At 35.0% G+C, this 14,078-nt stretch overlaps 1 protein-coding gene across 3 annotated transcripts in view; it reads left to right on the top strand.

Moving 5' to 3' along the window:
* PIK3C3 (phosphatidylinositol 3-kinase catalytic subunit type 3) overlaps positions 1 to 14,078 on the top strand; it is a 135,000-nt gene that overhangs the window by 29,857 nt on the left and 91,065 nt on the right. For all 3 annotated transcript variants that reach the window (XR_002772042.1, XM_003784732.2, XM_023510241.1), the window contains 3 exons: positions 8,182 to 8,268; positions 9,682 to 9,777; positions 12,594 to 12,665. Coding sequence is in view for 2 of the 3 variants with exons in the window: in XM_003784732.2 (XP_003784780.1) it covers positions 8,182 to 8,268; positions 9,682 to 9,777; positions 12,594 to 12,665 (255 nt within the window). In the remaining variant the exon portion in view is untranslated. The remainder of the gene's footprint in view (positions 1 to 8,181; positions 8,269 to 9,681; positions 9,778 to 12,593; positions 12,666 to 14,078) is intronic.

Raw genomic sequence — 14,078 nt, 5'->3', positions numbered from 1 at the left:
ATGATAACCACTGTAAGGTATTCAGGATATTTAAGGCTATCAAACTTGTTCACTGGTACCATTGACATCACCAAATATAGCTCTTAGCTACAGGGTTTTGTATGAATATGTTGTATAACTTTATTTATAAACAGTTTATTTGATTTGATTCTATTTTGCCCTTTTGTGTTATAACAGAAGGGCTTGGATATACCTTGTAAATTTATTCTTAATACTTCATGATAGCATCTTTTTATTAGTCACTTTGGTTTGTTTACTATTATCTAAGATCATGAAAACTTTCAGATTTGTCTTGGAACTAATGGTTGCAAGTAAAGTAAATTAGTTTTTGCCAGTGTACGATTGAGCCCTAAAAGAATATTGATTTATGTTCTGTAAATCTGTTGTCTGTCTTTACAACTATAGTTCCTGACAGAAAAATAGAAAGTAGTATGCTTTTGAGATTAGATTTATCTTTGAGAAGTTTAACTAAATGAAACTTTTATGAGACAAATACTACTCTTCCTGAATAATAAGATCTACACGTAAAGTAAAGTTTGGAAGTAAAACTGAAAATTTGTTGCCAAGACTTCATTAATCAGGAAGATAGAAGAAACTCTGATAGTTGCTAAGAATTAAATGCACAGGGATGTTGTACATATTCTCTAACACGCGTGCATACACTCATAATTCCATTTTAAATCCCAGTAGTTTAAATGAATTCTTATGTACAACTATGTTTTGTCTGAACTCATAAATTAGTGAATATAAATTACTGTATTTAATATGCTCATTGTCTTACAGTTTTTGAAGAATTATATTTTTAATAATAGAAATTTATGAGAGCCATGATGCATCATGCAAATATATTAGCAGACCAATAATGATATTCTGTCCAAGAACTTATTCATTTAGTTCAATTCTGTTGAAGGCTCAGAGAGGCATTTGGGTTTAAAGAATAAATGATGGCTTTTAAGTTGAGGGAGTTTATAGGAGCAGGTTATAAGGTCATTGAAGAAGTGCAGTCTTATATATCATGCTGGAAAAAATATTTCTATGTATGTTAGTATCAGACATTTTTATTGGCCAGTATGGCTACAGATGTTTCAAGAGAGATATTTTGAACATTCATTTGGGTTTTGTGAATTTGAATGTTTTCTTAGTGACAGAGCAGATTTGTGTTATTTATTTTTTAAGTGGCAGAGAAAAGTCGAAAAAAATACAACTTTGTCAATTGTTTTGTCTAAGAATGCATGTGGTTGTCTGGCTCAAGCATCACAACTATTGTCTAGCTATTTTGGGGAGGGGACTTTTTTGGAAAGCCCCTTTATCTTATAACTCCTCTTAATGTTTCTTGAGTAAGATTTAATCTCCAAGTCTGTAAATTTCCAATTACAATATTAAGCACATGTTGAAAAATGGTAACATTGCCTAATTTATGTGGATCTTTAGTTTTAGTTGGATTTATTGAAAGGCCGTTGGAAGACAAAGAGCAATCATGTTAATACTTGATTCTCATTTAAGATGGGCAAGTTAGTTTAAATTGATGATCTAGACTTTATTCTCTGAGTTTTTATTATGATGTAAAATCACTTTATTTAGTGTCATTTCTATAAATGCTAATCTTTAGTGCTTTATCTCGATGAGATTTCTCCACAATTAAGTGTTTTTGAAATAGGTTTACCTTTTAAATAGGTTTTTTTATCAATAAGATAATACTCATCTTCTATAGTGGTAGAATATTGTTAAATCATGAAGAAGACTATGAAAATTACCCTTAACCTACTACTCAGAGATAACTGTCATTAATATTTTAGTTACTATTTTCAGTAAATATACATGTATAAATATTTATGTTGTATAAGAATGTGCATGCCTTGTATTTTTAAATTGGAATCATACGCTTAACTGAATTCTGCTATTCCATTTAATAGTGTCCCTACTTTGTTCCTGGTCATTTAAGGTACTTGTGTAACATTGTTTGTAAAGATTAGAGGGTTTTGCATAGTGTGGATGTGCAATAATTCATTTCAGTAATCCTCTATGGTTGGATATTAAAAATGCTTGCAATCCTTTGCTGTGATAAGCCCATTATATGCTTTAAATTTCCTATCAATTTGAAATGAAAAGGGAATACATAAGTGCTTAAAATCAGGATCAAAGTTTAGGGAGTATCTTCAAATGCTTTTATTTCATCAGTTAATATTTTGTCTTATGTACTTATTTTTGTTTTCATAACTAGATACTAAGTTCCTTAAAAATTATACCATCTCTTAATAAACAAAACTAACCTACTTTTATCCCATCTGTGAACGTGAGCCAGGTATCTGGTATTTTTAGTAAGTGTACATTGATTGATATTTGAAGGCAGGAGGGGTGTGAGATAAAAACTTATCTGGTACAATGTACACTAGTCTGGAAGGGCACACTAAAAGCCCTTACTTCAGCATTGCATAATACATCCATGTAATAAGAACACTTGTACTGATATTTTGAAATAAAAATTATTTTTTAACAAAGATGAAGTAAGTATATGAATATGGAGGAAACTAGCCAAGGCAAAATTTGTAAGCAGAAATCATTTTCTCTCTCCTTTTCTTTTGAATCAGTGTGTGTCTGCATGTCTTTCTGTCTTTTTCTTTTATTCCTCCCGCAGATTCTTAGAAAGACTTGAAACATACTAACACTGTTTTTCAGTCCTCCTTTCTCTTTCCATTACAAGAATCTAGATCATGATGAACTTAAAGAAAGCTGCTCCCAATGTAGCATCTTATGTCTGTATAGATCTTCTCACTTTCCACTTTGAACAAAACTTGATTTATTTAGGAAATAGTTATTGAGGGCTGCAGTCCTGGTCTCTCTAATGAGATCCATTAAATTTACTGATGTGCTGAAAAACAGGTGATTTCCTTTCCCTGGAATGTTTCATCCTGTATGTTTGGCTGATTCCTTATTCTTCAAGTCTGCTTCAATGTTAACCTGTCTAAGAGAATTTAGGACTTAGTTTCCCCACTATTACTTTCCTATCACTGTTTCAATTTATAGTTGCACTTTTAAATATTTACCATATGAATGACTCACTTCTTTCTACCTTGAACTTCTATGAGAACAGAGAACTTCTTCTATTCAACATTCTATGCTTATCTCAAAAGTAGAGGACATAATGGAAGTTTGTCACTCAGAGCAGCAATTGAGCAATACATATTTATGTTAAAAGTGTGTAAATACTAGGACAAAATTGAGCGAGGGCAGGAGTCATTTTTTCCTTCCAGATGTCTTTTGAGTGTTGATCCCTTCTGTCCCCTGGTCTTGGTCCCTAAGTCTCCAGAGCTATAGGGCAGAATTCCAAAGTAAGCAAACACTGTTTTTCATCCTGTCACCCTTCCACAAAGAAAGCCTTTTAATAAGTATAAGAAGTCATTGAATGATAAGTGCTAGGTTCTGTCAACCATTCACAGCACCCAATAAGTTTAGCAGTCTAGTAAGTGAGATAAGAGGAAGGAGCAATGAATTGTGAGTTGTGATCACGGACATCTGTTTCTGAGGATCGCTGTCTGCTTTGACATTACTTTTCCTTGCTGTTCTTAGTCTGTGTATAGTACAGTTACTTTTAGCTCTGCCCTTGTTACTTTTATTAAACAGCTATTCATCTGAGACATTGTCGAGCACAGAATTTTGTTACTTCATTAAATCTGATAATGCATATCTAGCATTCCAGGAAATTTACTGAACATGTTGTTATTTGGTTCTTGGAGACCCTCTGATTTAAATATATTTTTAAATGCCTTGCTATTTAATTCTTGCAGAAGTTAAGTTGGGGCTTAGTTATACTGTTTTTCTGACAGTGAGGTTTTCTTCCAAACTCTGTGTGACTTGATAAATTTGTAGAAACCTATTTTCCTTAAAAGAAGAGAATGTCACTTTTTAACTGATTTTTTTGATCTGTTTTCTTTTCTGGAATGGGCATCCTAGTGAAGATTATGTCTTTATTAGCAATGGGAACAGAACTACTTTTACCTATTGCTTAACAGAATGCAGATTTTCTCATTGGAAAGATGTAGGTTACTAACATTTCAGACCCAGAATGAAATAAATATCAAGGTATATAGAATTTCTTTTCAAGGTATATAGATTTTCCCATTTTTTTTTTGATTATAGTATTTCTGAGCGTGTATATACCATAGCTTACTTAGCAAATGATGGACATTTGCATTCTTTTATATCTAATTTTTCTGTATTGCAGAAATAATGGTGCACAAATGTGAATGTGTTGAGGATAATTTACCCTTGTCCTCCATAGTGACTTTACCAATTTCAGTACTGCCAGACTGACCATACATTCTTTAGTGGTTCTTCATAAGATTGAAAAAGGTCATCTTTGGTATTCAAATAGGAAAGCTAAGCATACCCTATGTAGGAAGTAATAAATATTAGCATCAAACATAATTCTGAGGCCTGTGGAAATGGTTTAGAACACTTCTGATTTGTGTGGGTAATTTAGTAAGTAGAAGAAAAGGCCCTCTGTATTCGTCCACATCTAAACTTAATTTACTATTGCTAGTTCTTTCCTCATAGGAACTTAGTGGAGGTTCAACTGTTGTACCATAAATATGAAACAAATGTTCTATAAGTGACGAAAATTAGTTGAACTTCAATCTCTTAGTAATAGTGTATCAATAGAGAAAGTGAAGACTTGTGGTAGAATCATGGGTTTTAGAATTATACAGTCCTGAGGTTGAAATCCTAACTGTACCACTTCATAGAAGTAGTTGGTAATCATCTACAAATGGGGCTCAAAATTGCCACCTATTTATCTTTTTTTTAGTCTCACTATATAGCACTAGAGTCTCACAGCACTATGTAGTGCTGTGGTGTCACAGCTCACAGCAACCTCCAGCTCTTGGGCTTGGGTGATTCTCTTGCCTCAGTCTCCTGAGTAGCTGGGACTACAATGCCCGGCTATTTTTTTTGTTGTTGCAGTTTGGCCAGGGCCAGGTTTGAACCTGCCACCCTTGGTATATGGGGCCAGCACCCTACTCACTGAGCCACAGGCACCGCCCCAAACTGCCTATTTAATAGTGTGGTTAAAAAGTGCCAAAATTTGTGCATGTTAAAAATATGGTTAAATTTCCCCCCATTATTTCAGAAGTATGTAAGCTCTTTTTACTAATTTTTATGGTTATTTTATTCATATAAGCAAAAGAGGTAATATTACCTTTTGTATTTTTACTTATTTTAAAAACCAGTTTGGAACATGTTGCACAGTGAGAATATAAGCCCTTAGACTACACAAAATAATGCCACCTGTCATATTTTGCATCAATTATATTATAGGAATTTTGGAAGTTAGAATAAAATAGTTAATAATTTTATTGATGTGGGTTCAGAAGTGACAGAATTTAAAAATGGAGTGTTGGGGTTAGAACTCAGGTCTTGTGCCTCCTAGTCTAGCATTCTTTGCTTTAGCAACATCTGATCTTTTGGTTTCCTTATGCTTACTGTACTTTCCCATGGAAAATGTGCTCCGTGTATAATGCCTACCCACGTTTTTGGTCAAACTTTCAGGAAAAATGCCCCTCAAGAAAGTGGACAGTTCTCATCCTGAAGAGAGACCCATGTGGGGCAGCTAATGTTCCCCTGTTAAGTGTTCAGATCGCACCGCCCTCCTGCAGTTGCTGGCTCTATGAAGGCTGCCCCTTCCCTTCCTCCCGGGAGTCCTTCCCACCCCACCGTGTCATGGGCCATGGCTTACATGTGGCCAATGGGGAAGGAGCTTCTGAAGTTGCTTAGCCCAATGCAGCCGGGCAGGTGTTTGGGCCTGCTCTGGGCTTCCACCTCCATAGGACCAGGCCTCTGGGCTTCAGCTCTTGACCTGTGGCAGCCATGGCCTACCTTGCCAGCTATGGTTTGCCCTCTCCCGTTCTTAGTGCTCAGTGCAGGCTGCTCAGGGCCACTCCTATCAGATCCTGGATCCTCTCTGACTAGAACTCTGTACCTGGTGGCCCAGGCAGGAAGGTGCAACAGCCCCAGGAGGCCCACTGGGTTCCCCTGCTCCTAATGATAGAGGAATTTTGTCTTCAGTAGGTTCTTGGTCTCCATGATTCGGAGAATGAATCCACGGACCACAGATCAGTGGTAAGACAGGATTTATTTACAGAAAAAAATAATAGAAGAACGCCAAAGCTCCAAGCAGAGAGAACCCAGGTTGGGGAAAAGCTCTCTGGCTCTCTCTGTCTCTCCCGGAGCTCAGGGGTATATATAGTCAGTTGCATATTTAGCTGGTGTGGGTCCTCTAAAGTTACATTCAGCCTGAACTCAGTTGTTACATTTAGTGGCTTGGGGCCAGAACCCAGGTAATGAATGACTACAATCCTTTCATTCATGTCTAGGAAACTTATATGAAATTGACCAGGCCTAGAAAAGGTGGGGTATCTCTGTTCAGCTGGAAGTGCGCAGGGAGGGAAACCTATGGAGCTAGTGTCTCCCCACTGGAGCCTCCTGCAACCACCTCCCCCCACCTCCCCAGCCCACTGGTTCCCCTGTGGGCTGCCATTGCACCAACACCACCAGGACTAAGTTAGCCCTCCAGCTCAGCTCAGGTCAGCTGGCTGGGGCACCACCTGTCCTGTATCACTAAGATGAACTACCCATATGTGACATACAGCATTATTTTCACCTCAAAAATTTGGGCACAATTTTGGTATGTTATACTTGTCAAAATACAGTATTCATGTGTCTCTTGCCATGTGGCTGGCATATTTGTCTAATATTCCATCAGAACCAGCAACTACAAATATTTAGTTACTGCTCTGGGTGAATAATTAATGCTAAGGACTTATTAATACCATTTATGCATATTCATGTAGAGATTACCTCAGATGATAAGGAATTATCTTTAGATGAAAGCTACTTTGGTATTATTTTTATATTATGGTGAACCTCAGACTTTTTTGTGTGAGGTCAGTGTTTTTATTTCTGTGATACTATGACCCATAGTTGTGATGAGAGTTGAAGAAGATGAAGAATATTGATGAAGATATGTGGTTCTGTGAGAGAGATAATAATTGGTGTTAGTGCTTGGCGTCCTTATAGGAATGTTGTCATGCCCTGAACAAGGAAGAGGAAGATACAGAAGAATACAGATTAGCTAGTATGCAAAGCCTTGATGCCCAGTTTTGCTTTGTGCTATGAATTTGTTTAGAAAGAAAGAGAGGGATCCCAGCACTTTGGGAGGCCAAGGCGGGTGGATTGATTGAGTTCATGACTTCAAGACTAGCCTGAGCAAAATGAGACGCTCTCTCTAAAAACTAGCTGGGCGTTGTGTAGGTGCTTGTAGTCCCAGCTATTTGGAGGCTGAGCCAAGAGGATTGCGTGAGCCCAGGAGTTTGAGGTTGCTGTGAGCAATGATGCCACAGCATTCTACCTAGGGTGACAAAGTGAGACTTTGTCTCCACCAAAAAAAAAAAAGAAAAAAAAGAAAGAAAGAAAGGGAGTTTTGATACATACACAAAGCTGGTATGTAGTGTTACACTTTGTAATACAAAACCTAGTTCTAATTTGAGGACCTTGGAACTTAGCTTGAGTTTTCTGTGGAGTTGAAGAGTCAATCTATTTCTATTTAATTCATAAAACTAAGAGTAGATTGGTATGTGAAACCTCACAGGACTCTACCAATTTCCATGCTGGAAAGTTAAATCTCTGTTGCCACTGTTTTCTAAAGTTAAAGCATGTATGCATAAGTGTGGAGCTTAAGCCTTAGAGTATTAATTTGTAAGTCCCAGAGAAAATGCCTTCATGTTTGTCACTGTCATTTTGCATCATGTTGCTAGATTGGAAAATGGGAAGAAAATAGAAAAGGTGATTTATTTACCATTTAAGGAAGTATTCTTTTTCTAATTCCCTCTCTTTCTAATAGTCAAAAATATAACAAATGTAAAACAGAGGCATAATTTCAGGAAAGATTTTTTTATTTTTTAGCATGTCAGCATGGCAGATTGTGGACCTTTCACAGAAAAATGTTTTGCAATTGTTTTTCTTCAAAAAAACAATGGTTTCTCTTTTGCCAGATTTGTTACCCAGATAGTAGCATACGGTTTTTGCTGTGTACAGGAATATATTATATGTGAAATTGATGTTACCATTCTTTATTTTCCTTTCAGTGAGATCTACATTAAAACTTTCCCTGTTGTGTTTGTTCTGCAGCTTACGAAAGCTCATCGACAAGGACACATGGTAAAGGTAGATTGGCTGGACAGGTTGACGTTTAGAGAAATAGAAATGATAAACGAGGTAAGTTGTATCCTTCTTTATTATTTGAAAATTTTTTCTCCAGATTTCCAAGTTGACAATGTTTGATAATTGTTTATTTTTAGGTATCTCACAAATGTGAGATTATCAAGTTAACCCCTGTAAGAATGTATTCATAATATATTATGATATTCTCAAACTGAAAGAAAACTTTATTTATTTTTAGAAAGCTTTATTTTTTCAATTTTTATAATAGTCACATTCTAAAAATAGTTCAATTAAAATGCTTGTTATTTTTCTGTTCTTCAACTTAGGTATCTCTGGGTATAGAAAATGTAATGTTAGAGTTTATTTTGTCCAGCCTTTCTCATATTCCTCACCGCCACTCTTTAAAAGATAGGAGACCATTACCATAATAGACTATAATATGCTTCATAAAGCTGAACAATTTAAGTAACCTCGTTAGACCTTTGTGATTGTATGCATTAAACTTAAAGCCATTTATAGAGCTATTTTGGGTCAAGGTAAATCCACCTTTTAGACTTCAATGTATTTTCACTTCATCATCCTAATGACATTTTTGGTCAGGCATAGACCACATGTACGATAGTGATCCCATAAGGTTATAATGATAGATTTTTACTGTGCCTCTTCTTTGTTTAGATATGTTTAGATACACAAATACTTAACCATTGTGATAGAATTGCCTACAGTATTCAGTACAGTAGCACACCCTGTAGCTTTGTAGCCTAGGTAAGCATACTCGATGGTGTTTGCACAGCAAAATTGCCTAATGATGCATTTTTCAGAGTGTGTTCCTGTGGTTGAGCATCACATGACTGTGCATTTTTTTATGTCAGGGAAAGGAGTATATTCCTCAGAGTGGCTAAAAATTTCCAAATGACAAATCATGTTGCGACCATTTATAAAATGTGAAAAACTTGTAAAGGTTATACTTGGTAAGGTCAGATGGCTTTCTCTTTAAAAGCACTCTTTTTTTTTTTTTTAAACTTACACTTATATTAATTTCTGTAGTTGGCTTAGTCATATTAGTTTAAGGGTGAACTTCTCTTTGCTTAAAATTGTTATAAGTACAAAAGCATCTACTTTTATTTTTGGCATAAAATAGTTCTTGTGCAAATGTATGCAAAATACCTTCAAGTTTTTCGGTAATAAATCCCAAATTACTGAAAAAATTAAAATGTTGAGTTTGAGGACGCAGTTACAAGTACCCAGTAGACATTAATGAATAAAACAGTAGTGCTCTATAAAGGGTGGCCACCCTGTATAGTAATAGTGTTGTGTAAAATACTTCATATATACTATGAAAAAAAATTGTTGTATTTTAACTTGTACTCGATATATGCGTGTATTACTGAATTGGGAAAAATAATACATACTGATAAGATAATACGGAAAATGTTTTTTTATGAAAATCTTTTTTCTTTGTTTTAGAGTGAAAAACGAAGTTCTAATTTCATGTACTTGATGGTTGAGTTTCGATGTGTCAAGTGTGACGATAAGGAGTATGGTATTGTATATTATGAAAAGGTATTTGCCTTGGAAATGTTTTCGGTCTCTAAAGTAGAGGGGAGGGGAAACATTAAAAAAAATGACTGTCATTCCTGCTGAGATGAATTACTTGGTTGCAGGATAGCAGCAGACAGCTGTCAGCAGCAGCTGTTTATGTATACACAAATCAAATCATATAGCTGCAACAAGATTACAAAAGCCAATCATTCATGTAATGTGGTTCTGGGTTGCGGAATCCAATAAGTATGCAAGTGATTAAAAACTTTTTGATTAATTGTTCTGCAAATTGCCAAGTAAGACACTGAAGTAATAGCTTTATTTACAATTATTATTCATTTAAAATGTAAAAAGAGGAAATCATATTTTTTAAGTGGTAAGCTAGGGGAAGTAAAGAGTTTGTTTCTTGTGCATATTTGTAATGGGTTGGAATTCTATATGTGACCCTAACAGAATGCCTGTGAAAGACTTTATAAATGTTTATTTATTTATATCATATATACAAAAGTTAAAAAGTCATGTTACCATCAGGCTGAGTAATAACAAATGTACAGTTATGGATTTGTTCTGGTCGGCTCATTATGTAGAAGAAAGTAGTTCTGTATCTGGTATGTAGCTACTTGAAAAATAACTGCCTTAAATGTTTTCTTTGAGTTCCAAAGAATAATTTTGTATACATAGTATGAAACTACATAGACGATGTATCTTCTATTGAACACTTGTCTAGACAAGTGCATCAGGACAAGTGGAAGCAAGAGTTTTGATCCATGGGCTCGGTGCCTGTGGCTCAAGCGGCTAAGGTGCCAGCCACATACACTTACGGTGGCGGGTTCAAATCCCCAGCCCGGGCCGCCAAACAACAATGATGGCTGCAACCAAAAAAAAAATGGCCGGGCGTTGTGGTGGGCGCCTGTAGTCCCAGCTACTTGGGAGGCTAAGGCAGGAGACTCGCTTGAGCCCAGGAGTTGGAGGTTGCTGTGAGCGTGATGCCATGGCACTCTACCTAGGGGGATAGCTTGAGGCTCCGTCTCAAAAAAAAAAAAAAAAAAAAAAGAGTTTTGATACATGGAGTAATAGTAAATTAATATTTCTTCTGGCATATCACTAAATTTGTAGACCATATATTTGTTCATTAAGCCCAGCCCTTTTAAATTGAATTTATACTTTATTGTTATTTGTTGACACTGTCCCAAGTGATCTTTGAAATACTCATACCTTTATAACATTAAGGTGCTATTTGAAAGCTTTTATAGTGAAAGTTTAGGGTTTATATAGTTAACTTATGACCACTTTTTTCAAGTTAATATTTATGTATTTTTTTCCTTCAGCTTGTATCCCTTTTACTTTAGTGAAAGGGTAGGAAACATTAGTTTTTACTCCTTGGGTAGGAAAATAGGTAATTTAATGTTGTTTATTAATTTATTAGAAAAACTGTATCAGGAAGAAAAGGAAATGTAGGTGAGTGAAATTGTTTTGTCACAAGTAAGTTTTAATAAAATATCTTATATGTGATTTCATTAAAAGCAGTATTTTCTGCCATATAGAGTTTATATTGCAAAAACATGCTAATGGGGATGAACATCAAAGACGTGAAGGGTCTTTTGAAAGACAGCTTTGATAGCAGATGAAATAATAACAGAATAGAAATTAGAAAAATTTCAAGCATTTTGAAAAGGTTCTTGACCCCTTTCTATTGCTTCCTGAAAATTGCTCATAAATTAATGCCTGTCTACCCACTCTGTCATATTTCCACTTAGTGTGAAGATTGCTAGGCCAGTGTATTGAATCTAATGGAAATAGACTTTCTTGTCACCTGTCTTTTGTGACAGATAGCCTTAGTGAAGATTACTTGTCACAGTTGGGCTGATAAATGTGTTTTCTGGTGTTGTGACTGAGAACAAGCCTGTTAAACAACGGCTGTGGGAATTTGTGGTTTTCTGTAAGACTCAATTACTGAGCTGAAGTAAAGTTGCCCGTGCTTCCCCCTCTTTCCATCCCTCTTGATTTTGAGGCACATATGTAAAATCAAATATGCACGCACATTTGGAAAGTGATAGAAAAGCTTGATGCTGGATATATAATCATAGAAAATCAATTTCACCTTAATTAGTTTAGTCTTTTCTGGTATATTTGGGAGTGACATTTATTATGCTGTATTACCTTTCTTGCCTGAACTGGATAAAAATAAAAGCCAGCATTCTTCAAAAATGATAATAAAATAAGTTAGCTTTACTTCTTAAAAACTGATTGATTTTTGTTATTCAAGTCTAGCTTGCAGTGAATATCTAGACCTTTGAGAAATAGTGTTGCTGCTTCTCTAGTTGTTCATAAATTTGAGTAATGTTAACAACTCTCTTAAAATTCTGCTCTTTTGAATGGATCTCAATTGTGGTACCTCGAAAAGTTACCAACATTCACTAAGATTTTGCAAATGATGCAACACGTCTCTTGTTCCATATTGTAACCGTGGTCTAAGGTTTCTTTTTCTAAGCTTGAAAAGTAGCACAACTTTTTTGATCAACTGTTATTATGAATAAAGTTATTAGAAAAAAAGAGCGACCAAAACCAAATCTATTAAATTTCCAGACCTTATTTTTGTAAAACTAAATACAAATTCTTGTTAGATTTTATTTTTTTAAAACATTTTCTTAACAACAAAAGAGGTAAAAAGCAGGCATATATTTTATAGTAGTTGAAAGAAAATAAGGTTTTTGTTTTAAGAGAGGAAAGATGTTCATTAAATAGGATTAAAATGCATTGACGTATACAACATCGTATTATTTCTTAACATTTGGTTAAATTTTCTTTATTTCTTAATTTATTGTGTTGTATTCTAGGATGGTGATGAATCATCTCCAATTTTAACAAGCTTTGAATTAGTGAAAGTTCCTGACCCCCAGATGTCTATGGTAAGTTATTTCGCAATTTTTTACCAAAGCCCTTTTCTTCAGAGAGATTATGAGTTAGCCACACTATGCACTTTCTTAAAATACATAATAAGTAACCACCTCTGTTATCTGGAAGTAATTTGTAAGTTCAGTTCCACTATCTGGAATCAGTTGCAGATGGAATTTTTACAAGGGCTACTAATGCCCTAAAAATAATAGCGTAGGGTAGTGTAAGGTTGGGCAGTCATTTTATTTTAATTGTTGAAAGAGCCAGGGACTATAGATTGCAAGTGAAGTCTTGGCAAAACTGGTATTTGAAAGATGGTCATCATACAGAAGGAAAATTTGTCAGGAAGATTATACAACTGAATTAATGGATGAAAACTATAGGGAGACCAATTTTGTTGTAAAATAAGGAAGATCATTGTAGCTGGTAGAATTATACAGTTTGGAACATAGTACTAGGTGATAATGGGATACCTGCTTATTAACAAATTTTTGAGATGATAACTCTTTCTCAGAGGTGTGAAAGAGTAAATATTCTTACTTTTTAATAGAGATTTAATAAGACATTTTTAAATTTAAAAAAATTCCAGGCACGAAATCCTTTGGCAGAACAATAGAATCCATAATATTCGCAGTTACAATTTATTAACATGACTCTGAACCTTTTCTTTCTTATTTTATACATCGTAATTAGATTGTTAACCTCCCTAATCAGACCAAAGTAGATTACCATCTTTTGCCATGTTTAATGCACTTCCATGTATAAGGCACATCCACATTTTTGGCCCAAACTTTCAGGAAAAATCTTTCATTTTATTTTTTGTAATTGAAATTTTTATTTGTTTATATTTCGGTATTTGGTTTTTGTATTACAAATGAATTTTAACTTTTAATTTTTAACATATTATGGTACAAGAGATCGTATGAAACAAAGAATTACAAAACACAACAGAAACAAGGCTCAAGAAAGTTTATGTACAAGGAACACATTAACAGTACTATTTATACCTCATAGAAGGCCAAGAGCTCTTTGTCACTCTCAATATCAGAAAGATTATCTTCAATTTGTACATTGCTGGTATCTTCTGAAGAGTTACTTTCCTCATCATGGTAAATTTCATCATCTTCACTTCCATCCTTAGCATTGCTGGTGCCACATTTTTTAAACAATTTCATAATCACTTCCTTCCTGTCACCATTTCATGATCTTAGGATCTAGTCACAACCTGGACAATGGACACCTTCTTGATTCTGCCTGTAGGTGTCAAATCATTACTAGCTGACTGCATGTACAATGTCCACTCTTTCTTCATTAAGGCTTTAAATGGCTTGTTTGCCTATGTATCAAGAGGTTGCAGTTGGCTAGTTACCCTAGGAAGTTTCATAGCAGGTTAGGTTTTCAAGTCTACAGTGATTGCTCTTGCACTT

This window comes from Otolemur garnettii, unplaced genomic scaffold, assembly GCF_000181295.1.
Source record: "Otolemur garnettii isolate 467f Iridium unplaced genomic scaffold, OtoGar3 scaffold00012, whole genome shotgun sequence".
Lineage (NCBI taxonomy): Eukaryota > Metazoa > Chordata > Mammalia > Primates > Galagidae > Otolemur > Otolemur garnettii.
Note: the sequence above shows the minus strand (reverse complement) of the source record. Positions and strands in the feature narration are given on the sequence as shown.